The following is a 27252-nucleotide window of genomic DNA, read 5'->3' as shown; positions in this document are numbered from 1 at the left end:
CCTCACCCTCTGGGATCAGGGTCCTGGGGTGGGAAGAGCAACAGAGGGTGCCCCATGGCTCTGCTGGGTGATGGGAGCAATAGGAAGGGGTTGTGCTCAGGATGGGGCTCACTGCAGTGACTGCACTGAACACCCAGCACCCCTGGATGGGGCTGGAGGGGTCTTTGGGTACCCGCTGATGGCAAAGAGCCCCCTGACCTGACCCAGAGTGTCACAAATGCCCACACGTCTGCATCTCCCTTGGTGGGTGTCCTTGAGTCAGGGGCTCCTCAGCATCCCCGAGGCTTTGCTATGGTGGGACAGCACCAAACCAGGATGGTTTAGCTCAAGACAAGCCTGGGGGTGTCTCATGAGCCAGGGTGGTCACTGGGACTCCACCAGCACCATTGGTCCTCCACCGTCAGAGGACAAGCATCCCATGGGAGCAGTGCAGGGAGAGCTGGACCAGCCACTGGGATGCTCCAAGTCATCAGCACAAAGCCCTTTGCAGGTGGGGAAACTGAGGCCCAAGGGTGCCATGGCCAGGCAGGGACAGAGACCAGTGCCTTTGGGGTGTCCCCCTCCTGCTCCTGGGGCTTCAGCACCGGGTGACAGCCCAGAGGGACCCGTCTGTAAGAGGCACTGAAAGACCATGGGGACGTCAGCAGCCCCCCAGTGTCCCCCCAGGAGCTGCTCCTCTCCCACCCTGCACAGCCCAGACCACAGCATCGCCTTCCAGACCCCGAATGGGAGATACCTGGAGAGGGGGAACACGGCCCTGACAGATCCATTGGGATGAGGGATGCAGGATGGGGCAGCACCGGTGACACGGGACACGCAGGGACCCCCCCCAGGGGTGACCAGGTCCAGCATCAGCAATGGGGCAAGGAGCTTCAGGGTGGCCTCCACGGCTGTATCGGTGTGGATGGGGCGTGCACACTCACACACATGCGTGCACACTTGTACATGTATGCACAGTCACATACATGTGCACACTCACATACATGTATGCACACTCACACGTGTGCACACATACATGTATGCACGCTCACATACATGAATGCACAGTCACATACATGTGCACACACATTCACACGTGTGCACACATACATGTGTGCACACTCGTACCTGTGCACAGTCACACACATGTATGAACTCACACGTGTGCACACTCACATACATTAATACACACTCACATACATGTATGCACACTCACACATGTGCACACTCACACACATGTGCACACTCACATACATGTGTACACAGTCACATACATTAATACACACTCACATACATGTATGCACACTCACATACATGTGCACACTCACACACATGTATGCACTCACCCATGTGCACACTCACACACATGTGCACACTCACACACATGCGCACACTCACATACATGTGCAGTCACATACATGCATGCACTCACACGTGTGCACACTCACACACATGTGCACACTCACATACATGTGCAGTCACATACATGCATGCACTCACACGTGTGCACACTCACACACATGTATGCACACTCACATACATGTGCAGTCACATACATGCATGCGCTCACACGTGTGCACACTCACACCCGGGCGGGTGATCCATGATTCCCCACATCCGAACCACCCCCGGTGCGGGACGTGGGGTGCAGGGGAGGGGATGCCGGGGGGGGTTGGTGGGTTCGGGGCAGCCTCTTTGACCTCGCTTGGCTTTAAGGGCTCGGCTTCTCCCTGCCTCTGGAATTGTCCTTCCTCTCCAGGCGCGTGTAAGGCTCGAACGCGGAAGTGCCCAGTCCGTAGGCGCCGGGGAGCTCGTGGAGGCCGCCCAGCAGCGGCGCCCCGAAGCAGAGCGCGGAGCCCGGCAGCCGGGGCGAGGGCGAGGACGAGGACGAGGAGGAGGAGGCGAGAGACGGGACCTGCAGGCCGAAGGCTCCCGGTGCGGGGGGGCTGCTCCCGCCGCTGAGCCCCGGGGACGCGGTTCCCGGCGTGGCCAGCCCGGATCCGTTGCCCGTAGGACTGGCGATGGGATGGGAGGTGGGAGAGAGGAGGCTGGGGGGGGCCGGGACGGGCAGGAGCCGGCCCTGCTCCAGCAGGCGCAGGATGTTGCAGGTAGCGAAGGACTCGGAGGTGGTTGCGGAGCGTTTCTCTGAGTCCCGGCTTTGGTCCTTCTTCTGCTTCGTGCGGCGGTTCTGGAACCAGACCTTCACCTGCGGATGGGGGGGACGGGATGGGAAGGATTGGGGAAGGGGGGGGACACACAGAGAGGCACGGACGGAAAGAGAGCGCGGGGGGGCCGGGAGAGAGGCGAGAACCGGGAGAGAGTGAGAGATAGGAGAGAAAGACGTGTTAAAACACAGCCCGGCGAGATCCACCCCCGATACAGGGACTGCTGCCTACAGGGAATGGGCAAATTGGGATGGGAGCCCAGGAACAGGAGGCTGGGGATGGGAACCCAGGGATGGGAGCACAAGGTAGGACCCAAGGGATGGGAGCTCAGGGATCGGACCCTGGGGATGGGAAGGCCGGGGATGGGACCCTGGGGATGGAACCCTGGGAATGGGAGCTTGGGGATGGGACACTGGGCACAGGAGCCAGCTTGGAGATGGCAGCATCGGGATAAGCCCAGGGATAGGACCTGGCCATGGGAGCCTAAAGATGGGAGCCTGGGGCCACGAGCCCAGGGACGGAAGCCTGGGGGTGGAAGTTCAGGGATGGGACCCTGGGTCTGGAAACCCAAGGATGGAACCTTGGAATGGGACCACTGGGGATGGGAGCCCAGGGGTGAGACCCCAGGGTAGGAGCCCAGCGGCAGGAGCATGGGGCTGAGCCGCTGCCCTGTGCCTGCTCTTCGAGGGATGCTGAGCTATGGGATGTGCTGGGTTCTCTGCTGTGGGGTCATCAACCCCAAATCTGTGTTCCCATCTGCAAACCCTTCCCTCATCAGGTCAAGACACAGGGCAGAGTGTCCCTGGCCTTTCTAGGGTGCAGGGGAATGCCTTAGGGGACAGGGTGGTTCCTACTGGCCTTACACAGGACACAGACCCACTTCTGCACCCCAGTCCAGCTGGGGACATCCCCATCCTGCCTCTGGCTGCAGCAAGGAGCTCATAGGACACCCCTGACCCACACGGATGGGACATGGACCCGGTCCCCAGCCCATGGCTCCTGTCCCCCTGCAACTGCTCCCCGCTTCTGTCCCTCCCTGGCAGAGCAGAGGGGTAGGAGAGGCAGAGACAGACAGAGAGAAGCATGAGGGACAGACGGATGGAGATGGAGGTAAGGGGAGGACACGGATGGGAAGACACTCGGGTTAGAGCCTGGCGGATGGCGGGAGGCGATGGCACGAGTGGGGATGAGTCGGATGCTGCTGGGACACCCCAGGGTAACCCCAGACATGGCACAGGCTTGGTTCCCTCTGCCCCGGAGCAGCAGGGCTGGAACTCATCCATCGGGAGCTCCGTGGGGCAGGAAAGTCACCAGTGACACAGCCCTTGTGCATCCCCAGCACTACAGACCCACAGTGCAGAGCTAATGGAGAGGGGGCAGGTCCCAGGCCCCCAGCCCCTTGCCAGGGATATAAGAGTGTGGGGGAAGCCAAAGGAGGACGGGGATGCTCCAGGAGGAGCAGCAGAAGATCATGGGAATGAGCCAAAACCTCCTGGGACCATGGGTCTCTGCCAGCCCATGTCCTACTTCCGCTTATCCACATAGTCCCGCATGGAAGCTCCTAAGGACATTCCCATGTCCCAGGGCATGGAGACCCAATACAGAATCAGCAGATTTCTGGTGGGGACCTACTGGAGCTGTGGAATTCCAGGGACCTCAGAGCCCAAAGCACAGGACTTGCAGAGCCCCACAACCCTGTGCATCTCCATGAGCATCTGGTGTACACTGGTCCATAGGGAAAGGCACAGCCCCAGTGCCCTCCACCCGGAGCATCCCCAAAGCCAGCTCTGGAAGAGCAGGAGCTCAAAACCCCCATCAGTACCATTATATCCTTGAGGATGGGCATGAAGTGCCCAGAAGCTGCCCCTTCCCCTGCACAGCAGAGGTGGCACCAGCACCACCCTTCCCATAGCCAACACCATGACCCATGGAGCAAACTCAGCATCTCTCAGTGTTTCCCAGTCCCAGCCTCACCTCGCTGTGGGTGGATATTGAGGGATGTGTTGGAGCCCATGCTCTTGGATGAGGACCATCTCCATCCCTGAGCCCCAAACCAAGGTGCTCCAACGCCTCACAGCCACACACCCAACCCAACTCAACACAACCTGACCCAACCCAACCCAACCCAACCAAACTCAACACAACCCAATCCAACACAACCCAATCCAACACAACACAACACAACCAAACCCAACACAACCCAATCCAACCCAACACAACCCAATCCAACTCAACCCAACCCAATCCAACCCAACCCAGCCCAACCCAATCCAACCCAACCCTGCTTCCTTCACCCCAGCTCCAGGGCTGGGAAGCCCCCACCAGCTTCCCTCCACCTGCCCTGGTGTCTGAGTGCATCCCCTCCAAGTACCCTGAGATGCTGATGGGTCTCAGGGACCCACCGAGGCTGCTCAGGGGTCTCCAGAAGCATTTAGCTTGGAAAAAGACCTTTAAGATCGTTGAGTCCAGCCATGGACCTAACACTAAATCATGGTTCAGTGCAAAGGGAAACTGAGGCACGCGCAGCCCCTGCGTTGCAAAGTGCCCTGATTCACAGCTTCTAACACAAGAGGAGGCCACAGGACAGAATAATGGAATCCCAGAGTGGTTTGCGTTGGAAGCGACCTCAAAGCTCACCCAGTTCCAACCCCCTGCCAGCAATGGGCTGTCAATACAGCCCATAGCAGAAGAGCACCCATTGGGTTCCTCCTGATCATCCTCATCTCACCCCTGTGCTTCCCCTCTGCACCCATCACCCCAGGACACCACGAGCCAGTCTGAGCGTGCTGCTCTAAATCAGGCTTCCTCGTGCCTCGTAGACTGACATGAGCTTTGTGGTGCCACATCAGAGGGCAGGGTCACAGCTGCCTGCATGGCTGAAGTTCATACTCAGCTTGTCAGTAATTAGTAGGCCCATGTCCTTTTCATCCCCCATTACGATCAAGCTCCTCTCATGGAGATGGAAATAGGCTCAGCCAGGCACAGCCCTGGACAAATCCATGAGTAATTCCCCCCCAGCCCTGATCCTTCTTCCAGCAGCGTCCCCCACGTCTCCCCTCGGTCACTTCCTCCTCCAACCACAAGTCCTCTGCTCAAGTGATGAAACTCATCCATAGCGAGCGCTTGCCAAAGTCAGCTTGGATGGCACCAGCTCCATGTCCTTCCTCCTCATCCCAGTCACTGGGTGAACTGGGATGTGCAGTGACACCCTCCCTGTTCCAGCCCGGAGGAAGGGCAGGGAGGACCATGCTGGTGGGTACCACATCTCAGCATCTATGGAGGAGGTAGCGTAGCCGTGTGGGCAATGCTTTGTTGCTCAGTTACCATCTGGTTGATAACTGAAGGGCTGTGGGATGAAACCAGCCACCTCCAGCTCCCTACCGTGCTGGGGGTGAAGGAGAAAGTGGGAACAAGGACATCCATTCCCTGGGAATGAAGAGAAAGGCCAATACCCAGATGGATCACTCAGGAGGAGAAGCCTCCCCCTACTCTATAAGAGGCCCAGCAAGAACCCGCAGCTCCTGGTGGCTGCAAATCCCCTGCATGGGGCTGTGGGACCCAGGACCACACGTGTCAGACCCACCAGGTCAAGGCTGGATGCAGACAAAGAGACAACAAGATGCATCTGGATGCGATGGAGGAGCAGGACATGGGAGGTCATGCGCTCACCAGCAAGGAGGGAGCTCTCAGAGGGCAGAGGGTAAGAGGATAGAGGAGATGACTGTGACAGCCCCAGGAGATGCAGCACACAAGGAGGAGCCTGATGCTGGAGGTGTGGGGATAAGCGTGAGCTGTGTCTGACCCGTTACTGTGATCACAACTAATGTCACCCTTTCCATGAGGTGAGTGAGTGGTGGGAGGGATCTCAGGATGAATCCTCTCCTGTTTCTGGGTCTGGAGATCCTGCTTTGGGCTCTGCAGCAGGAGGCTGGTAAGAGCAGAGGACTCCTCATCAGGGTGGGCAGAGGTAGCACATTATAGGTACAAGTCTGGTGTGAGGTGTCCATGTATGTACCAGGGGGTTGGAATGGGGTGATCTGAAGATCCTTTCCAACCCGAACCAGTCTGGGATTCTATGATTCCATGTCATAGGCACAAAACAAGGTCCAAATGTACCCAGCTGGGACACAGGCATGGAATTCCTAACTAACACCAACCAAAAAGGATGCTCATCCCTGTTCTGCCCAGCCCTGCAGAGAAAAGTGCTGCTCAGGGTCAGCATCACTTCTGCTTCAGTGTCTGGGTACTGAGCATGGGGGACTTTGGCTTTTTATAAGAGCAAGTAGGGCCAGGCCAAGGGGAATGGCTTGAACCTGCCAGAGGGGAGACTGAGCTGAGCTCTTAGGCAGAAGCTCTTCCCTGTGAGGGTGCTGAGGCGCTGGCCCAGGGTGCCCAGAGAAGCTGTGGCTGCCCCATCCCTGGCAGTGTTCAAGGCCAGGTTGGACACAGGGGCTTGGAGCAAGCTGCTCCAGTGGAAGGGGTCCCTGCCCGTGGCAGGGGTTGGATCCCTTCCAACACAAACCATCCTGTGGCTCTGTGGCAATTCTATGGCTGGTCCCCTAGGACCTTTAGGTGCTATAGAACAGGACCTGCAGTACCAGCAGAACATGAAGGAGACAACCTCAGTGCCATAACAGGTCTGTCCCAAACAGGCAGAGTCACCCAAAGCCTTCAGGACTCATCACAACAGCCCTCAGCCTACAATAAAACACCACCAGCATCTCCCTGACCCACCATAGCTGCAGGTCCCACGTACAAGATTGTGTTTCCATCCACTCTTTTCACCACATCAGAAGCTGAAGATACCTATTGCTTGGTGCAAGGTCAACGCTTTCCTTGCTGATGGAGAGGCTGGACACGGTGTTCATCTAGCAATGATCAAGAGAATGAAGCCTCAGCTGCATAGTGGGTGGAAAAGCCATTGGAAGGTTGGAACCTGCTGCTTGGTCATCTCAGGCTGTGCTTCCTTGTGTATGGTATGAAACTCAGCTGGTTTCACCTCCGGCACCAAGGAGCTTCTCACCCCATCACCCTCTCATCTCCTCCTCACAGGTCCTGCTGTCACCAGCAATACACGAGAGGGCTCAGCCCCTCCAGGACCTGGGGCTGAAGTTCATCCTTTGCTACGTGCCTCCCATCACATTCCCAGTTACAGGGATCAAGGGAAAGAGAATTCACAGCAAACACATCCCAAAGCTGCTGGGAGGAGGGTCCCAGTGGAGCTGGTCTCAGCCCGGTGCCACAGCGCTGGGGCAGGGATGTAAAGCTTGACTCTATATATATAAGGTACATATATGTTATGTATATATGTAAAATACATCTATAATATGCATATATCATTATCTAAATGCTGGTATTTTCTCTTCTTCCCCCTAAAGCTCCCCCCCGGCCCGTTCCCCTCCGCTCCCCCAAGAGCAGCCCCAAAGCCGGCGCTGCCCTAGCACTGAGCAAGGAGAGGGACAATGGGACGCACTGACGGCCACCGGGAAAGCAGCACAGCAATTCCCTGTGTTCCCAACAGCTCCTCCCGCAGCCAGAGCGTCCCCAGGGCCAGCAGCCACTCGGGAAACACAAGCCTGGAAGCGGGAAGAGCCCTGGGAGAGCCGGGACAGAGATCCTGCATCCCCCCGGCCGTGCCGCCGCAGCATCCTCTCTGTCTGACCTGCGTGGTGGGGGCGGTTTATTCACTCGATGTTATTGTATTTTATTGTGTTTATTATTTTATTTTAACTTTATTAATTCCTTTCCTTCCTTTCTTTTTACTTTTCCCTTTCCTTTTTTCCTCTTTTCCTTTTTTCCTTTCCTTTCCTTTCCTTTCCTTTCCATTCGTTTTCTTCCCTTTTCTTTTCATTATATCCTATTCTATTTTTCTAGTCTGTTCTATTCATTCTATTCCATCCCCTCCATTCTATTCATTCCATTCTATCCAGTTCTGGGTTTAATTCTATTTTCTATTCTTTTCGACTCTTTTAATTAGATTTTCATTTCTATTCTTGGTTTTCAACGCTATTTTCCACCGTTTGATTGCACTTTAAATGCACGCACAAGGACACAGAGTCCCTGCCATGCCCTGACCGAGCTGCCGGCGGTCCAGTGACCCCCCCTCAGCCCCCCAACCCTGCAGGAAGGATCCATCCTCAAGAGCTGCTCCGGGAGCCCTCGGGACGCTCCTCGCTGCGGCCCGGCCTCTCCCATCTCTGCCCGGCGCGGGGGGGGGCAGGCAGGAATGCGGCCCGGGAATGCGATGGGAAATGTCAGCGAGCATCTGGGCTTCTCGGGGCGCTCGGCACAGGCAGCGGGACGGGCACACGGACAGAACCGCCCCGCTCTGGAACGCTCAGCACCATCCGGCACCGCGCACATGGAGCCATCCCCACAGGCGTGCAGGGAGCACCCACACGTGCACAGACCCCCCCCCCTCCCCAGCAGCATCTGCACCGGGTCACGTCTCCCCGCGGGTCCTGGCACGGCTCCGGGCAAGGGAAGGAACGGGGGCAGCGGGATCCCGGTGTCTCCCGGCTCCCGGCACGGAGCCGGGGGCTCGCGGCCATGGCACAGCTCCGGCACGGCGCGGGGCTGGGTGAGCCGGGAGCGGGGCACCGGCACCAGGAGGTGCCTGGAGCCAAGCCGAGAGCTCCCGAGCCCCTTCTCCGGAGCCGGGATGCTGCCCCGATCGCTGCCCTGCATCCAACACCTCCCAGCCACAAAACGGGTCATTTCCAAGCAGTTAATCGCAAAGGAGACCCCATACGGACAGGTTGAGCTCCCTGGGTACTCGGGGGATGGAAAGGTCCATCACCATCACCCTCCCCTCCCTTCAGCTCGCATTATGTGGCGCCAAACCGATGTGTTTTACCAGTCTGTGGTTGAGCAGCAGTGGGATATCGCTCCTGAGGGATCACAGCTTGCCAGCGGGAAGCCAAAGCCTCATCCCTGACCACCCTGGTCACGCCAGCACCTCCCAGAATCCCTCAGCATCCCGGTAGGGAACGATCCTCATCCAACCCGGGACACCCATGAGCATCATCCTGGATCCCGACACCAACACCAAACAGCATGGGATGGTTCTCAGTCTCCCCTGGGACACCCATGAGCATCATCCCGGATGCCAGCATCCACACGGGAAGCCATAGGGAATACATTATGGCTTTTCCATGGTGTTTACTCCTTGGCAGCCCTGCCCTGGCGCTGACCCCGGCGCCATCACGTCACGCGTCCCACGCCGGAACGCCGTCCATCCGGGACTATTCCCATCTGCCGGCCGAGGCCATTTTCCTCACCGGGATTAGCTCCCGCCGCCATCAGCTGATGCCCGCCGCGGCGCGGGGGAAGGTGGGACCGAGCTGATGCACCAACGTCTCCCCTTGGCACCCTGGATACCCTCCTTCCTTCTCCTCCTCCCTCCATCCCGAATGGGTCCATGGGCTCGCGGAGGCTCAGGCCCCAGCATTGCATAAGCCATCGGCTCACTGCCCAAAGCTGCCTCACACGGAGGTTTCATAACGCTGCAGGACCCGGCTGCCTCTTCCCATCACAGCAGGAACAGGGATGGAACCAGCCCTCAGCATCTCCTCCAGCCCCTCTGCACCCCAACAGCATCAGGGACCACCCCATCTGCACCACACACCCCAAACCCTCTGCCATAGCCCAGGGCAGACATGGCTGGGGCCGTGCTTGCAGCCACAATGAGATCCAGCCCACGTGTTGGGAATGTCCAAGGTGGGAACTGACCCCGACCCACCGGTAACCCAAACCCAGAGCAGCCTCTTGATCCCAGACTCCAGCCAGAAGCGTGCTCTCATCCTGCTTTTGCTCCGGAATTAAGGGTATTGGTTCCACAGCAGGGGAAGCTCCCGAGTGCTCTTTGCAGATGGAAATGAGAGGAAGGAGCGGGGAGAGGCAGGGATGCACTGGTGGGGGTGAAGGGATCTCCACCATCCAACCTGGTGGCCCTGGGGCAAGGTGTCCCCAAGGGAGCATCCTCCAACACATGGAATGGGGTAGAGACAACTCTGGTCTCCTTGGAAGCACCAGCAAAGGCTGATGGGTGATTTCCCCCCATTCCCAGGAAGTGCTCCCTGGGATGGATGGGACATGGAACCCATCACTGGCCATCCCACCCAATGGCCAGCACCCAGCTAGAGGGTGGGAAGCCTGAGCATCGGGTTTGAGGATCCCGCCCCAGCGTTGGGGAGCTGTCACCAAACCCAGTTCCCATCAAGACTGTCCTTTTAGGAAAGAATTCCTCTTAAATTATATCCAATTGGAGTGTGCTGAGAAAAGCTGGGAATGGTTCTGGGAAAACCCAGCCCTCCCGCAACATTTAGAGCTGAAGCGTTCATAGAGTCGTAGAATGGTTTGGTTTGGAAAGCTCATCTAGTTCCAGGAGGGATGAAGGGATGGAGGAACAGAGGGATGGAGGGAAGGATGCAGGGATGGAATCCTCCTCAGGACACCCCCATTTTCTGCATGGTCTGACAAAGGGGCTTCCAACAAAGCTTTGGGAATTCAGCTTTCCTTGAGGACTGCAGAGACTCCAAGAATCAGGAGCAAGCAGAGCATCACTAGGGTCCTACCTGCCTCTTGTGCCTTGGGGAAGCCCCAGCCCACATCTCCCACCACCAGGCTCTATGATTCTCACCTCCTCCTTTCCTGCTGCTCTCCCCACGAGAGGACAACCTGGGTTCAGCCATGGCTGCGCTGCTCTCCTGCTGCAGGACTGACTGGTGGTTGATCACATCTCGAGGTGTGATTAACCTTTAACAGCGTCATCTTAATTGCTGGGCTATAAATAGAGCTTCCCACCCCTCCTCTGCCTCAGCTGCTGCCTCACATGTGCTTTGGGGGATCACAGACCTGCAGGCTCTGTGCTGTGAGTACAGGACGCTCGGGGCTGTGGGACACCAGCAGTGATGGAGCCGTGGGAGCCTCTGCCAAGGACGGCTCAAGAGTCTGTCTCCATGGAGGTCTGTGAGGCCTGCTGTGATGGGGCTCATCACGGTGGGGGAACACCGGGAGCATCCCATGGGATTTCCAGCAGCCAGGCAAGCAAGAATCATGGAATGGGACCTTCAAGCTCTTATAACAAAGCCCTTGCTTTGCTCTTGCCCTTACAAACAAGCAGGATGCTCAGCCCTCGCTCCACTCCGTACCCCACCATCCCTCTACAAATGCTGCACAGGAGCCCCAGAGCTCACCGGGATGTTCCAGGAGGTGCATGGGTCCAAGAGCTGGCAGCAGCGCTCCTGGGCATGGCCTCCTTGGTCGAGGACACCCTTTATATCCCAAGCTCCTGCCTTTGGGAATGGGTGAACCACCTCCTGGCAGAGGGACAAGGCTCAGAGCTGGGTGCAGCCAAGTTCCTGGGTACCCAGACCCCCAAAGGAGCCCTTGTTTGCTGTATCAGGTCTCTGTCCTGGCAGGAATGAGGGCAGGAAGAGCTGGCACAGACACAAGGTCACTTGAACCTGAGCCTGGCACTGAACTCCTGCCCCAGGGAGCGAATCCCCTCATCCAGCCCATCCCGCCTCCCATCCTGCCGGGCGATCAGGGGAATTCTCCTTCCTCTGTGGTCCTTCTGCCTCCAGCTCCTCTCTGCCTTCCACCTTCCATGGCGCTGAGAAGGGGAACTTCATCCCCATTGGGATGCTTTGCCCAGAGAAAGCCAGTTCTGGGAGCACGGGATTGAGGATGGATTGTGCTGATCCAGAGCTCACCCAGGATGTATCTGTCTCCTGGGTGAGATAACCTTGCCTTCATTAACTTGGCAAGTTAATGAAAGCACATTCCACAGGCTAATTGAATTCATTTACCACTAACCACATCCATGGCTCGAGGGGTTTGGGCTGGGTCTGGGGCAGCTTCCAGTGATGCAGAACAGGCACAGGGATCCCTGGAGAGAGCTGGGGCGGATGCAAGCACCCTCCTCATCCTCACCTGAGTGACTCCATAACTCCTCCATGTCCTGTGTCCCGTGTCCCGTGTCCCTGTGTCCCATATCTCATATCCCAAACCCCGACCCCGTGTCTCTGTCAGCACATCAGGCAATCGCCCCCTGCCTCCAAGCCTGCCAGAAAGCAGGATCTGATGCCAGGAAAGCAGCACAAGAGGCTCACAGGGGATCTTCAGGTGGTTCTTGCTCTGGTGGGGTTTCCTGGTCAGAGAACCCACTCCCAGGGATGCTTGGCTGCAGCGATGCCATCGTGTCTGTTCCTATCTCATCACCCTGCTCTCACACAAGAGCAGAGATGAATCATCCTCCCTCCCCTGAACATCCACAGGCACTAAAACCCCGCTGCAGCAGCCCCTCTGTGCCCCCTTTCCTCTCCATCCGCGGTGGAATTGCTGATGCGGTGGGTTCCCATCGCATCCAGGCTCCCGACAAAGAGCAAAGTCAGGAGGAGCTGGGAGGGGAAGGTTCCTAATCTGGAAACCATGATATAACCCAGTGAGGGCGTGGGAAGGATCCATCCCACCACCCCAACCGTGGGCACAAGGCAAATAACCAGGAAAGAGCCATGATGCTGCTGGTTGGGAATCCACCAAGTATGAGATGGAGCAGGTCCCATATGTCCTGGGAGCTGCTCCTGGATAACACTGGCCGGAAAACCCCCACAGTACCCAAAATTGTTGCAAATGTCCATCCAAACTGATGGACAAGGAGGAACCTGGTGGGACAGGAGTGGCTGGTGGTGATTATCCCATCGCCAAGCCACATGGACATCCTGCTGCATGGAGTCACACAATGTCCCATCCTGCTAAGCCCTGCGGTCACCAGCAATGACCAAGGAATCCCATGGATGGTGAAGGACCAAGGTGATACCTGAGTGTGCAAAGAGCCCGAAACCGTGGTCCAAGGGGGCCTGCACCCATTAATGAGAGAGGGAAACCGATCCCAGGCATGGTGGTGGCTGGGAAGCGACAGGGATCCAGGAAGGCACAACTGGGAATTTGCTGCAGGGAAGGAAAAGCTGTGAAGAGCAGGGAAGGGATTCAGTAAGACAGAGGTGAAGGAGAGAGATGGGAAAACAGAGGATGCAGGAGGAGGAGGGAAGAGGAGAGGAGACAGACGTGGTCCATGGGTGTGAATTTGCTCACTGAGCGATGAAGGCAGTGAGCAAGCAGGAAATAAGCGGACATTAGTCCCTATGGAGAGGGATTAATGCAGCCATTCCGGCTCCATGGAGGTGGCACTGGGACCAGGGCTTCGGCTGGGACACCAGGGAGAGGGACCCCTATCCAGCATCCAGCTCACCATGGTGCTTTATTCCTTATCCCAGCACCTCCTTGCACCTCTCCCACCAAGCAAAACCTGCTCCTGACCAAAACCCATCCACTCTGCTCCCAACAGATCCAAGAGGAATTCTGTTCCATGCTCCCCATCGCAGGACCATGCATGGTGAGGGCCAAAGCACCACAGAGCAACAGGGGCTCTCCAAAACCAGCTCCTTGGCACAGGCGGGAGGCTGGAGCCAGGGCAGGTCTGGGAATACTGGATTTGCTTCCTATCTGAATCCATGGATCCATGTAGCTGCCTCCAAAGGAGCCTCAGTGGCCAAGGAGGGGCAGACTGGGCTGGCTGGGTTATTCCATCATTCCCACTTGGTTTGCACTGCAGCCTCTATTACAGACATCAACATTCCAATCTCTCCCAAGCTCATATCCCTCCACACCGGCCAAACGTCACTGGAGCAGAACCAGGAAAATCCCTCCCCACAGAGCTGGGAATGTTGGGAAGGGGAAGAGGTGCCCACCCAAGCTCAGGGTCCACAGGGATAGTCCCCATGGCACACCCATGGATGGATCATCCATCTGGGAGCAGGAGAGTAAAGCCACAGGGACAGGGGAGCGACAGGGATGCAGGATCCAGGTGAGATCCATCCAGCTCACACGCAGCCAAGCACCCAATCCCGACAGCACGTATCCCATGTCCAACCCCACTCATCCACCCTGCCACCCTGTGGGTGCTCCATAAGGACCTCAGATCCCTGTGGAAACCCTCCTGCCTCCTACAAGCCTCCCAGAGGCTCCCAGTGGAGCCAGGGGACGCTTCCCATTGGGAAGCTGTGCAGGGTCCCCCACTGAGGGCTGCCCTGAGCCCCCCTCAACCCTAAACCCCACCTCAAGAGAAAGGGATGGATGGAGAACCACGCAGCACCACGCACGCTTCCCACCGGACACACTCCAAAGCATCCCTCTCTCCCAGCAAGCACCGAGCCCCATCCATCCCCATGGATGCGGGATGCTCACCCCCCCCAGCCCCATTTCTGCTCCTTCCTTCCCTCCCCACGCTGGTGACCACCACACATGGAGCCCACGGGGCTGGTCCCACCACGGCCCTTACCTGGGTCTCGGAGAGGTTGAGCTGCCGCGCCAGCTCCGTGCGCTCCCGGCCCACCACGTACTGGCAGCGCTGGAATTCCAGCTCCAGGCGGTAGAGCTGCTCCGCGGTGAAGGACGTCCGCGTCCGCTTGGGCCGGTCCAGGTCCAGGCCCTTGGGAAGCACGATCTCCCGGATCGTCCCTTTGGCATCTGCGAGGGAAGCGAGGGAAAAGGATCAGGAAAACGACTCCTGGGGAGGAAAAGGACTGGGAAAATGGTCCAAAATGGCGTTTGCTGGGTGCTGAGCTCGCTGCAAGAGTGACTCCCAAAATCCCTCAAACTGGAGCGGAATGAGGTGACATTCCATAATTCAGGATCTCCCCTGGCCCCAAATGCTGTGAGTTTATAACCTCCAGGGAAAGGTAAAAAGTGGGAATAATTTGGGGGTTTTAAGGGGATAAATAGAAACCAGAAAGGTTTTTAGGGAAAGGAAGTGTTTAGTCCCAGGAATAACCATTCCCAAGAGCCAGAAAGCAAAGAAAATGGTAAATACCAAGGAACGGCTGGAATTAGAGCTTTATTTGAATTAAAAACATATTTTAGTTCATATTTATGCCCTTTCTTTGGAATACTGGGAAAAGTGCCTGTCACCATTCCCTTCTTTCCAGAATCATTCCCACTGTAGGGATAATTCCTTCAAGAGCAGCCCTGGCTCAGTAAGGGGACATGGACACCGGAGGGTTTAGCTCCCACATCAGCCCACACCATGGGATGCTGCTCATGGACCTTCCAAAGGAGCTCTGACAAAGGATGAGCGTTCCCAGGAAAACCCCTGGAGCCCCAAGGTGCTGGGAATCCTGTCCCATGGGTTGGGATGTGTCCCGATGGGCCGGGATGTGGCACCAGGGATTAGAATGAGCCTTGGCTATTGCCCACTGTGTTCCCACCACCCCAAACCCCTCATCCTCCTCATCCCTCGTGCCAGCTTTCCTCAAGCAACTCCAATGCCGGAGCGAAGCCTGGATTTGGGAAGCTGCAGAGCTCCCCATTTCTTCCCAGTGGCTTTCCAGCCACAGAAACCACTGTGGGCTCCGTGCCCTGCTTCCAGGGCTGCTGGCTCCCAATCCCAGAGGAAGCCAAGCTCCCCAGCAGCTCTGGATGGAGATAAGTTGCTTTCTGTCCTTTGGGCTGACTCAGACATGAAGGGATTATGGGATTGCTGGGGCAGGAAGGGGGAGAACAGTGAGGAGCAGCCTGGGAAGGGATGATGGAGCTGGTGTGGGGATGGTGGGGACAGTGGGGGGACGGTGGGAGTGGGGAACAAGCACAGACATGGGATAGGGACCCCAATCCCAGAGCCAGATCCCACCCTACATCATGGTACCCTCGGGCTCCGATCTGCACCCCCAAACCCCAGGGATGAGCATGGAGCTGTCGGATAGGAAAGGGCTTCTTGGTGCACTGGAGATACCTTTGGATGGGAGATCCCTGGTGGGATCAGGGAACCAGTCTGCAAGGGAAGAGCACGCATAGAGATGATGCCTGGACCACATCCATGCCCACGGCACGGTTCCCAGAGCAGCAGCAGCCAGGGCTGATGGAGACGCTCCCACTGCAGCCGCAGCCGCAGGATTGGGCCCCTCCAGGATGTGGGCATTATTATGGGTATTATTTATTGTTATTTCCACCCTTCCCAGCAGCTGGACACAGCTCGGAGGGATGGGAAGGGGTGGGGAGGGATGGGAAGGGGTGGGGAGGGATGGGAAGGGATAGGAAGGGATGGGGACACAACCCATGGTGCCAGCCTGGCATAGGAGAGGCAAAACCCTTGCTGCAGCCCCTCGCCACAGCCCTGTTGCACGGCGCAGACCTTCCCTGCTGCCCATCCATGTGGGTCTGGAGGGCTCAGAGCCATCCCCTCTGGCCAGCAAGGCCACAACACCGCCATCCATGAGACACCCCATCTTGGGAGCCTTCCCCCATCCGGGATCCTACTGGACCCCAGTCGATCCCAGACCCATAATTCCCACCCAGGGGTTTCCAACAGCCCTTAAGTGGGGCCTTAGGGATGCATCCAGATATTGGGGATGAGGCTGCACCCAACGGCACCCAGGACAAGCTTTGGGAATGACCCCCAAAAGAGGGCTGATGCCGCTGGGATCCATCTCTCCTCCGCCACGGCAGCAGAACACAAGGCAGGACAGGCAGGGGCAAGTTTTGGGGAGCAGCGATTTCAGAGCCCGCACTGCAGCAGGCCGAGAGGGACGTATCCTGCACATCAACACGTGCAGCAGAGCCCGTACCCACAGGAACAGCGGGGAGGGAGCACAGGATCCCATAGCACCCCAAAAAGCACCGTGGGCCCTCGGGCTCCGAGCTGGGAGGTGGAGGGGGGGCACCCCACGATCTGAACCCCCTTTTCCAGCCGCCCCGGGGGTGCAATGGCACTGAAGTGGCTCCTTCACCTGGTCCAAGTCCTGTTAATCCCCTGTAAAGACCGATCCGGTATCGACCCGCACCCTCCGGTTGTACCCGTGTGCAACGTCCCTGCCGCCTCGATGAGATGGGGATGGCCGGGCGGCCACGGCTGCCCCACGGCGGAGGCTGAAGGCTCCGTCCCTCACCGGCCTGACCCCGGTACAGTCCTGTACCGAGCCTGGGGGAGCGCCGGGGACCCCCTCAGTGACGCCAGGGCATGAAGGATCCCACCACTTCCTCCAACTGGGCCCTGGTGAAGGCGGAGGGTGCTCCGAGAGCCCCGGTACCCACCAAAGCCATGGTGGGTGAGCACCGGGGATGGGCTGGAGAGGGAAGGAGATGGCTCGGGATCAGCCCTAGCTCGGAAAACATGTTATATATAATATATAATACATAATACATAGTATATCATGTATAATGTATAATATATAATATATGTACATTGCATCTTATATATATATATAATCAATAGTAATAATAAAACCACCTTGCAGAACAGGAACCTGGAGACGCATCCCCGGCACCAACTGGTGCCCGGCACCGACCCATTCCCGAGAGCAGGACCCCATGGACCCCGTCGGTCCCTGTCCCCCCCAGACCGGGTGTCCCCGCCGTGTCCCCCCGCTCACTCCCAGCCCCGTGCCCGTTCCTTGGCGGCGTTTCTTGCCCGCCACCATTTTGTCAGCGCCGTGGCGGCTGCAGTAAGATGGTGAGAGCCGCCGGTCCCCGGGGCCGGGAGATGCGGGCACCCTGCGCCGGGCTCCGGGAGGGACCCCCCGGGCCGGGCCCGTCGGGGCGGCCCCGGTGGGGACGGGGCTGGAGGAGGAGAGGCCTGACCCCAGCCTGACCCCGGCGAGGATGCGGCAACCGGCCGGGCCTCGGCGACCACCGGGACCCCGGGGATACCCTGGGGACATCCCGGGATACCCCAGAGCCACCCGCACCCCCGCCGAGGTGCCCAGGGAGGGCTCAGGCTGCAACAACCGCGCTGTCGGCGGCAGGCGCCTATCGCGACAGTCGGGAGAGAGGCTTCTGTGAGCGGCGATGCTGTTTGCAACGCCGGGATGCCTGAGCCGAGCCGTGCCAGGCCGAAAACAGACCCGGCTCAGTCCCTGCCGGCCCCGGGCACGGAGAACGGACACGGCAGAGCCGGGGCCGCGGCTCCGGTCCCTGCCTGAGCGCGGGGCTCGGCGCCGGAGCAAAGGCCGGGCGGCCTCGGCGCTGGTCACCGAGCGGCCGCGGAGCTTCCCCGGGCCCCAGCTGGGAAACGAAGGCGAAAGAGGGGGGACCGGATCGCCGAGCATCGCCGGACGGAGCCGCGCTGCAGCCCCGAACCGGGGAGCACTCGGCACCGGCCGCAGACCCTCAGCTTCGGGGGGTCACCACAAACCCAGAGAGCCGCGGGCCGGTGGAGGGTGGTCGAGGGCGGAATGCACCGGTCCCGGGTCCCGGCTCACCGGCCCGGTTGGGTCCCTCATCCCCGGGCGAGCGAATGGCATTATAAAGGGTAAAATACCATAAATATATATGTATATAACCCCTCTCCCGCCGCCGCTCCATGACGCTTTTCTCCTGCGACAGCGGTTTAAAAGCGGAGCCGAGCGCTCGCACCCCTCTCCCGCTGCCCGCGCGCCCCCCCGGGGGTCCCCGGCCCCGTACCCTGGTCTCCGCTCGGCCCCGGAGCCGCACGGCGGAGCGGGCTGCGGACCGGGCCCGCCGCACGGAGCGGAGCGGGGGGAGCCGCGGTGGCGGCGGGGCCGGGAGGCCGGGGCTCGGAGCCGGCCAGCGCCCGGGAGCGGCAGGGGATGGGCTGGAAGCGGGGCCGGGGATGGCGGGTGCGGGGTTCCTCATCCCGCTGTCAGCAGCGGCGGGAAGCGGGGACCCGAGAGGCGGCGGGGAGCGCAGGACGGGAGTGACCCGGGGTGGGAAGCGGGGCCCGGGGCCGCTGCCCGTACCTCGCACCAGGATGCGGCGGCAATAATCCGCCTCGCCGGTTCCCGCCGGGCTCTCGCTGTCCGGGGCGCGCTCCTTGGAGGAGCCGGGGCTGACCGACGACGTTCCCGGGATGTCCGTGAAGCCGCCGCCGCCGCGCAGGGCGCTCTCCAGCTCCGCCCGGGTCGGTGCCTTCTCCCGGGCCCGCCCGGTAGCGGAGGGCTCGGCCCGCAGGACGGGGCTCCCGCCGGGCTCGGCCCCTCCATCGCTCATCCCTGCGGGAGCCGCGGCGGGATCGAACATCGGGAGGGAGAGAAGGAGACAGAGGGAAAGGGAGAGAGGAGGCGAGGCTGGGCGGGGGGGGCGTGGAGGGGAGCCCCCCCCCAGACCCCTTCCCCTCCCCGCCCCTCTCGGCCCCCCTCCCTGGGGCTCACCCCCATAGCCGGAGACCCCCGGGGCCGTCGCCCTCCCGCCTGTCGGCGGCGGAACCGGCTCTCTCCCACCGGGGGGGGGGCTGGCATTTCAAGCGCAGCCCCCTTCCCCGCTCCACCACCGAGGAGGGGGGGTCCCGGGCCCCTCGGAGAGTCCCGAGAGGGGGCAAGGGGGGTAAGAAGGAGTTTAAAACTTTGACAACCGGTTAAAGCCCCCCCCGAAGCCCCCTCCCCAGCTCCGCCTCCCGCCGCACCTCGCTCCGGGCGAACTTCAGGCGCTCCGGTCGCCGCCGCTGCCCTTCCATGGGGCGCCGGTGCCGGTGCCGACGGGGAGAAGCCGCCTGTGCCCGATCTCGCCGCGCTGCGCTGGGATTCGTGTGCGGGGAAACCAATACCGGGAGGTGGGGAGAGGCGGAGGGGGGGGTATTTTAGGGGGAGGAGAGAGCTGCGGAGGAAGCGGCCGGGGGTGGGACCGGAGAAGCGACGGGTCCTTATTCCTCCGGCCCGTTCCCCCCCCTGCCCGCGCTCCGCTGCGCATCCCCGGCCCCGGAAGCGGGCGGCCGAGCCCCGCCACGGCGGGAGAGGTTCGGGGGCAGCCAGGGAGCGACTTCAAACTCACGGCCCTCACAGACGCAATTTCCTGCTCTCCCGGTCCCCGGCACCGGTTGGTAAACAAAGAGCCCCAGGACCGAGGGTATCCCCTTGTCGGAGCGGTCACCGCGGGGAGCACCGGAAGGTTCAGCCCCGGTGGAAACGAATAAAGCGATAACCGGGTACCGGCTCTGCCCGATCCCCTCGGAGTGCCGAGGGGATCCTGTCCCTCTTCCCACCGTGTCCCCCCTCAGCCCTATAGGCCGAGGGTCCCCGTTGCTACCGGAGTTACTCCATCGCCTCCCCGGGATCGGGCAGCGGGGGAGCCCCGAACCCCCTCCCTGCTCTCGGCAGCCGCAGGCCCCCCGGCCGCCTCCGGTATCAGCACAGGGACCAGGAACGGGGTGAGCGGCTCTCCGTGCCCAGCTGGAACGGACGCGGCCCCGGGCACCGTCCCAGGCCGGGGCTCCCCGTTTCCAAAGGGGAAAACGGCGGAAAAACGGAGGCACATGGGGGGACGGACACCTCTTGGCCTCAGCCCGACCCCTCAAATGGAAGCGGTTGTGATTGATGGTGAATTGAAATCTATCGTTTGGCTGCTGCAGCATCCGCAGAGCTCAACCCCCAGCGCACGGGGGTCCGACACCCCCGACACCGGGGCCGGAGAGGGGGGTACCGGGGGGGCTCGGGCCGGGCCGGTTCCATCAGGGAAGAGCCCGGCGGAGCCAGGGTCGGGCTTCGGGTAACGCCGGAGGGTTCAAGGCCTCCAAATTTGCCCTTGGGCCGGGGTGGGCCCGAGTGTCCGTGCCTGCGGCGGCCTTTGCCCGTCCTGGAATAACGGGAACAGAGCGGAGAGGGTGAAAATAGAGGAAAGGAAGAGATAAAATAAAAGGAGGGGAATGAGAAAAAAGAGAGAAAGGAAAATAAAGGGGTGAGGGAGAAGATGGAAAAAAAGAAAGTTGAACGGGGGAAAGGAAAACAAAAGGGAAAACTAAAAGGGGAAATGGAAAAGTAAAGGGGGAAGAAAATAAGGGGGAAACACGAAAAATAAAGAGGAGGAATAAAAGGGGATAAAGGGAAATAAAGATGGGGGGGAATCAGATTAAAAGGTAGGAAAGCAAAATAAAACAAACGGAAAAGGCAGAGAGGGAAGAGCGGGAGGAAGGGCCGAGGGTGAGCGGGATGGAGCAGCCGGTTTGGGGTAGGGACTGGAGGCTGCAACCGGTTCCCTGCTCCCGGTTCCCAGCTCCCGGTTCCCTGCTTCCCCTTCCCGGTTCCCTGTTTCCCGCTCTCGGTTCCTCGCTCCCTGTTCCCCGCTCGCTGTTCCCCGCTCCCGGAGCTGCGGCCAGGCCCGGGCTCCGCTCCCAGCCTTGGCTCCTGTGACTTTGAGCAAACGATTCCTAACGAAAACCGGGATCAGGCACCGCCACCCACAGCACCCCCTCTCCCAAAGTCCCTCCGCAGGGCCCAGGCACCGCTTTCACGCTTGGGGACGGCTCCGGGCCGGTCTCCAGTGAGGAACCGGGGGGGAGCCGCCTCTTAACGAAATCTCCTCCCTCCGCCGAGCCCGAGCACCGGCCTCGCAGCCCCGGTGAGTCCCGGGCCCGCCGCCCCGGCCCGGTTCTCCCGTGATGGGCGTTAATGGTAAAGGGGAAGGGGTTTGCTCTGCGTGGGTCTGAGATCTCAGGGGGCAGCGGAAGGGAAATGCAGCATCCTAAATCCCGCAGTGGTAATTGTTATTAATAACAATAACAAATTATACTGCTCCTCTGTCAGTATTCGCGTTGTTGATCTTGGATTTGCGTTGTTATTTTCCTCCTCCTTCTTCTTTTCTTCTTCCTCTTTCTTCTCCTTTTCTTCCTCTTCTTCTCCTCGTTTTCCTTCTTCTTCTTTATTATCATCAATATTATCATTATCATTATTATAATTATTATTATCGTGATCATTATTGTTATCATCATTATTATCTTTATTGCTCCTATTTTCTCTCTCCCTCCCGGGCCGTACGGAGCAGGACCGACCCCGGGAAGCCCATCCCGGATGGAGCAGCCCCGGGTTTATCCCCGGTTCAAGCCTCGGTTCAAGCCGCTGCTTCAGCCGCGGTTCCAGCCTTTCGCCGCCTCCCGACACCGCCACCAGCCGCTGCCGACTCCCCCCGTTCCGGGACCGTGAAGGTCCGAAACCAAAAATCCCGGTATTCCCTCATTTTCTCGGTTTACGCCCTGGAGAAAGGCCCCGGAGCTCGCGGGCCCGGCACCTCCTGCTCGCTGGAACCCAAGGTAACGGAGGGCCGGGCCGGTGCGGCTCGGCTCGGCTCGGCTCGGTGCGGCCGCGATTCCCCGGGCCCACGGCCCACATCGGCGGCCTGCGGGCCCCGGCCCGGGCAATGGGGATGGAAACGTTCACCGAGAGTGGAGCCGCCAAGCTCGGGGAACCCCCCTCATCCTCACGGCGAAGAGCCAGGGCCCAGCCCCGCGGCCCCCGGTGCTACCGAGGATTCCCGGTGTTACCGAGGGTCCCCAAGGGATGTTGAAGGTCCCCGGTGCCGTGGTAGCATGGCCTGGGCCGGGGACCGGGGGGAAAAGGGAACGGGTACGGGGGAACGGGTAGGGGGGTTTTGCATGTAGGGGGACGGGAACGGGTACGGACAAGGGACACGAGGAACGGGAACGGACAAGGGGGAACGGGTACGGGATGTGTGCATGGACACGGGGAGACTGTGTAAGGACACGGGGGAAACGGAGCGGGCACCGGGAACCGTGTGAAAACACGGGGGAACCGTGCAGGGACACGGGGTAACGTTGATGGGCACGGGAGGGACTGTGCAGGGACACGGCGGGGCTGTTCATGGATAGGGAGGAGCCACGTGAAAACGCGCGGGGATTATGCAGGGATACGGGGAAAAGATGCGTGGACGCGGGGAAAACGTCCACGGACACGGTGTGAGTGTGCACGGACACGGTGTAAGTGTGCACGAACACGGTGTGAGTGTGCACGGACACGGTGTAAGTGTGAACGGACGTGGTGTGAGTGTGCACGGACACGGTGTAAGTGTGCACGGACACAGTGTAAGTGTGCACGAACACGGTGTGAGTGTGCACGGACACGGTGTAGGTGTCCACGGCACAGTGTAAGTATCTGTAGACACAGTGTAAGTGTGCACGGACACAGTGCAAATGTGCACGGACACGGTGTAAGTGTCCACGGCACAGTGTAAGTGTCTGTAGACACAGTGTAAGTGTGCACGGACACGCTGTAAGTGTGCTCTGACAGTGTAAATGCGCACAGGTGTAGTGTAGCTGTGCTCGGACCGTCTAAGTGTGCAGACACGGTGTAGCTGTGCACGGACACGGTATAAGTGTGCGCGGCTCCGATGTAAGTGTGCTCGGACACACGGACACGGGGCAGCCGCGTGTGAGCTCCATTTAACCGAGCACCGCTTCCCTCCAATGGGGTGGTTGTTGGGGGGGGTCTTTGTTTGTTTGTTTGATTAATTGATTAATTAATTAATTAATTAATTGTTTGCTTTAAAGCACCCAGAGGAGCTGCATCCAGAGCTTGTCCGGTTTCCCAGTAGAGCCGTGCACGGACACCCCATAACGGTGCACGAGCACCCCATAACAGTGCACGAACACGGGTAAGTGTGCACGGACACCCCATAACGGTGCACGGACACACGTGGTTGTGCACGGACACACCGGCGATGGACGCGTGCAGGACAGGCGAGCACCGGGCGGCTTCGACGCCTCCACCGGAATCCCCACCGATGCTGGGGGTTCCCAGGGGTACCCCTCGTTCCGGGCCCTCCTGGGGGTGCCCACCCCTTCGTGTCCCCCCCGTCCTGGCTCCGATAGCGCTGATTTCGTTAGCGAAGCCCGGGAGCACCGGGGAGACCCGGGAGCGGGCGGGTTGGGGACACCCCAAGGTGGGGACACCCCCCGGGGCTGCAGCCACCCGCACACCCCACCGGGCTCCCCCCGCCCCGGGTGCGCTGCCCCCGGCCCGGCCCCTCTCGGAACAAACGAAATCGAACGAACCCATAGGAAATCAAACGAAATCAGCTCGGGCCGGTACCGCAGCTCCCTTTGGCACGGCTGCTCCGGCACCCCGCACCGGAGGAACCCGCCGGCACCGGGGACCCCGGTCCAGCTCCCCCCCGGCACTGCCTCTTCCCCCGGGGCTCCGCACCCCAAATGAGTTGGAGGCGCAGGAGCCGCCCCAATGCGGGGAGCGACGGGGCCGGATCCTTCACATCCCTCCGCACTCCTGGGACCCCGCTGCCTGGATCCCGTCCTCCAAGCATCCCGGTTGCTGGGATCCCCCATCCCACCCATCTCTGGTATCCTGGCTCCCGGTAATGTCACACATATCCCCCCCATTCCAGGTCCCTGGGTCCCCAGGACCGCACAGCACACGGTGGACCCCAGACCATGGTTTAGGGGATGGGGGTGCCCCCCAGCACCCCCAGCTTCATCACACCGGGTTATCGGTGTCTCAGTTTACCCTCTGAGGGTTGCACAGGAGCCGGGGGGGGATTGATGCAGCCGCAGCCCCCCCTGATTTCACTACTAGGGAACTTGGCATGGCCGATGCCACCCCACAGCCGAGGCTGCAGGGACACGGGTGTCCCCAGCCCAGTGTCTTCACTGGAAGCCTCCACAGCAGAGCCCAAACAAGTGAGGGATGCAGAGCCACAAGCTGGGATGAGCCAGAGGGCACTGGGATGGCATCCAACAGGGAAGGCAAGGAGGAGGAGGTCCCCCCAGTCACTGTGTCCCCCCATTATGCTCCCCCCATCCAGCTGCTTCCCAGGGTGTGGAATCGTCTCCCAAGCCCATTTCGTGCCCTGGGCACCCATCACTTTTCACACAGGCAATTCCAGTTAATGAGCACCAAATTAACAGCACTGGGGGCCTTGTCACACCTCCTGCATGGGGTGGGGGCTCCTGTGGCAGCTCTGGCTGAGCTGATGCTCCCAGCAGACAAGGTGGCCCCCAAAGGACCCCAATAAACCTCTGCAGGGGGATCCTGATGGTGCAGGGACAGCTCTGGGGCTCTGCAATGGGGCTGGGATGCTCCAGCAGCCTCCGTGGGGCAGCTCCCACTCCCCAAGACCTCATTCCTGGGGGGCTTGGCAGGACCCTCATGGCCATGAGAGGGCAGAGACCAGCCCTGTGCCCTGGTTTCCACAGCACATGGGGGTTTGGTGTGGGTGAAGGGGGCTGCAGAGGTTGGGGTGTCCCGTCACAGCCGTCAAGCCTTGCTGCCACCAACCTGCATTGACGATGATGGTGAGGAAGAAGAGGGGTGGATTTAGGAGATGGTACAGAGAGCACTGAACGTCCGGGAAGCCCCAGTGATGGGATGGAGGGGGATGGCCCTGGCTGGGGAGGATGCCCGGTTGGAATGGGGTGTTTGGCTGGCAGCAGTTTGGGATTAGGTGCAATCCTCGGGAAGCACAAAGGCACGGTGCTGCCCCACATCTCCCACCCTGCCAGCCCTCCTCATCCCCCACCAGCGAGCTGGCATTCAGAGCTGATCCCATCACAGAGCCCGAGGCCTGAGGCTGGGGTGATGGCCACATCTGCACAGGGACATCACACCACGGCTCACCCCCAGCTCATCCCTGACCTCTGAGCCTCCAGAGTAGCACCAACCACCGCCAAGAGGCATCAGCATCGTTGTTGTGACAGCTCTGCCCGTGCAGGGCGAGGGCACTGAGCCTTGCCCGGCGTGATCCCGCCATTCCCGGGATTACTGCACAGCAAAGCAAAGCGCACACTGATTGATCCAAGGGGAAATGCCCAGTGCGCTCCTGAACGCTCCTCCTGCCCTGTGGCAAAGCCCTGGCCTCCAGTTCACCTCCTGACCTGCCCTTATTCCCTTCCTCTGCCTTTAAACCATGTGACGGGAGGATTTGGCTTAATGTGTGTGGCTCCAGAGGGGAGGAGAAGGAGCTCAGAGGGCCCGGAGGTAATCGCTGCTGCAGCGTTCCTGCAGCCCTGTGGCTGGATTAAGGCCCGTGTGCATCCCGGTCCTGTCCCTGCTGCTGCCTCCCACATCTCCAACCCCATCCATGCGGATCAGGGAGGTGGTTTCCTAGAATCCCAGCCTGGTTTGGGTTGAAGGGACCTTAGAGCTCTTTCAGCTCCAACCCCTGCCACAGGCAGGGACCCCTTCCACTGGAGCAGCTTGCTCCAAGCCCCTGTGTCCAACCTGGCCTTGAACACTGCCAGGGATGGGGCAGCCACAGCTTCTCTGGGCACCCTGTGCCAGCGCCTCAGCACCCTCACAGGGAAGAGCTTCTGCCTAAGAGCTCATCTCAGTCTCCCCTCGGGCAGGTTCAAGCCATTCCCCTTGGCCTGTCCCTACAGGCCCTTGTCCCAAGCCCCTCTCCAGGTTTCCTGCAGCCCCTTTAGGCACTGGAGCTGTTCTCAGGTCTCCCCTTCAGGAGCCTTCTCTTGTCCAGGCTGCCCCAGCCCAGCTCTCTCAGCCTGGCTCCAGAGCAGAGCTGCTCCAGCCCTCGCAGCATCTCCATGGCCTTCTCTGGCCCCGCTCCAGCAGCTCCACGTCCCTCCTGTGCTGTTTCTTTGCATGCTCAGAGCAATCCCTCAGCTCCCCTCGGTGTTCCCACTCTGCCCCATCCTGCCCAGAGCCCTCGCTCCAGGTTGGATGCAGGTTCTGTAACCAGTGGAACCATCCCCTCACCCTCTCTCTGTCCCAGCCCCGGTCTGCACCAGTTGCGCTGCTGGGAAGAGCCAGCATCTGTCACAGGAAGCCATTGGCAGCTCACGGGGCCCAACGTGTGCACTCCAGCTGCCAACATCTGCCCTGTCCCCCCCAGCACAGCGAGAGGAGGCACCAGCTGGAGCAGCCCGGCCACCATGGGGGGGTCAGGCAGGATCCATCAGCTCCGGGGTGAGGGGATGCGGGAGGAAGGGAATTGATGCACGTGGGAGCCAGTGGTGAGGAGGAGGATGCGGGTGGGATGAGGCTCTGCCATGGAGGGACCTTGGAAAGGTGATTTCCAGCCGGAGGGATGGACCTGCCCGGGTCAGGCCAGCTCCATGAACTCCTCTCTCTGGTTCAACCTCGCTGCTGCCAGATGCTTCCAAGGGAGCTCAGTGAGGAGGTAGTGGCTGCTGCAATGGGATGGGGATGCCTGCTTGTCACCCTTCCTGTCACCCATGGGCTCTGCATTGCTTCCATCCCACCCCATCCCGTCCATCCCAGCCTCTCCCATCCCACCCCTCCATCCCGTCCCATCTTATCCCATCCCGCCCCATCCCAGACACAGAGTGCAGGCCCTTGCAGGGTGCTCAGGGGAGTGTACCCAGGGGTTACCCTGTGGGTAA

The 27252-nt window shown here is 60.2% G+C and overlaps 1 protein-coding gene across 1 annotated transcript; it reads right to left on the bottom strand.

Moving 5' to 3' along the window:
- Positions 1–1690: 1690 nt before the first annotated feature.
- Positions 1691–19178, bottom strand: VAX2 (ventral anterior homeobox 2; the record flags this gene model as incomplete). The annotated part of the gene is made up of 3 exons (XM_080617692.1): positions 1691–2185; positions 14488–14675; positions 18899–19178. The coding sequence occupies 3 exons, from the start codon at positions 19176–19178 to the stop codon at positions 1691–1693; spliced, it is 963 nt and encodes a 320-aa protein (XP_080473818.1).
- Positions 19179–27252: the final 8074 nt, after the last annotated feature.

Source organism: Psittacula echo, assembly GCF_963264785.1.
Source record: "Psittacula echo genome assembly, chromosome: 1".
Taxonomy (NCBI): Eukaryota; Metazoa; Chordata; class Aves; order Psittaciformes; family Psittacidae; genus Psittacula; species Psittacula echo.
The sequence above is the reverse complement of the archived record's forward strand: the minus strand, read 5'-3'. Positions and strand labels throughout refer to the sequence as shown.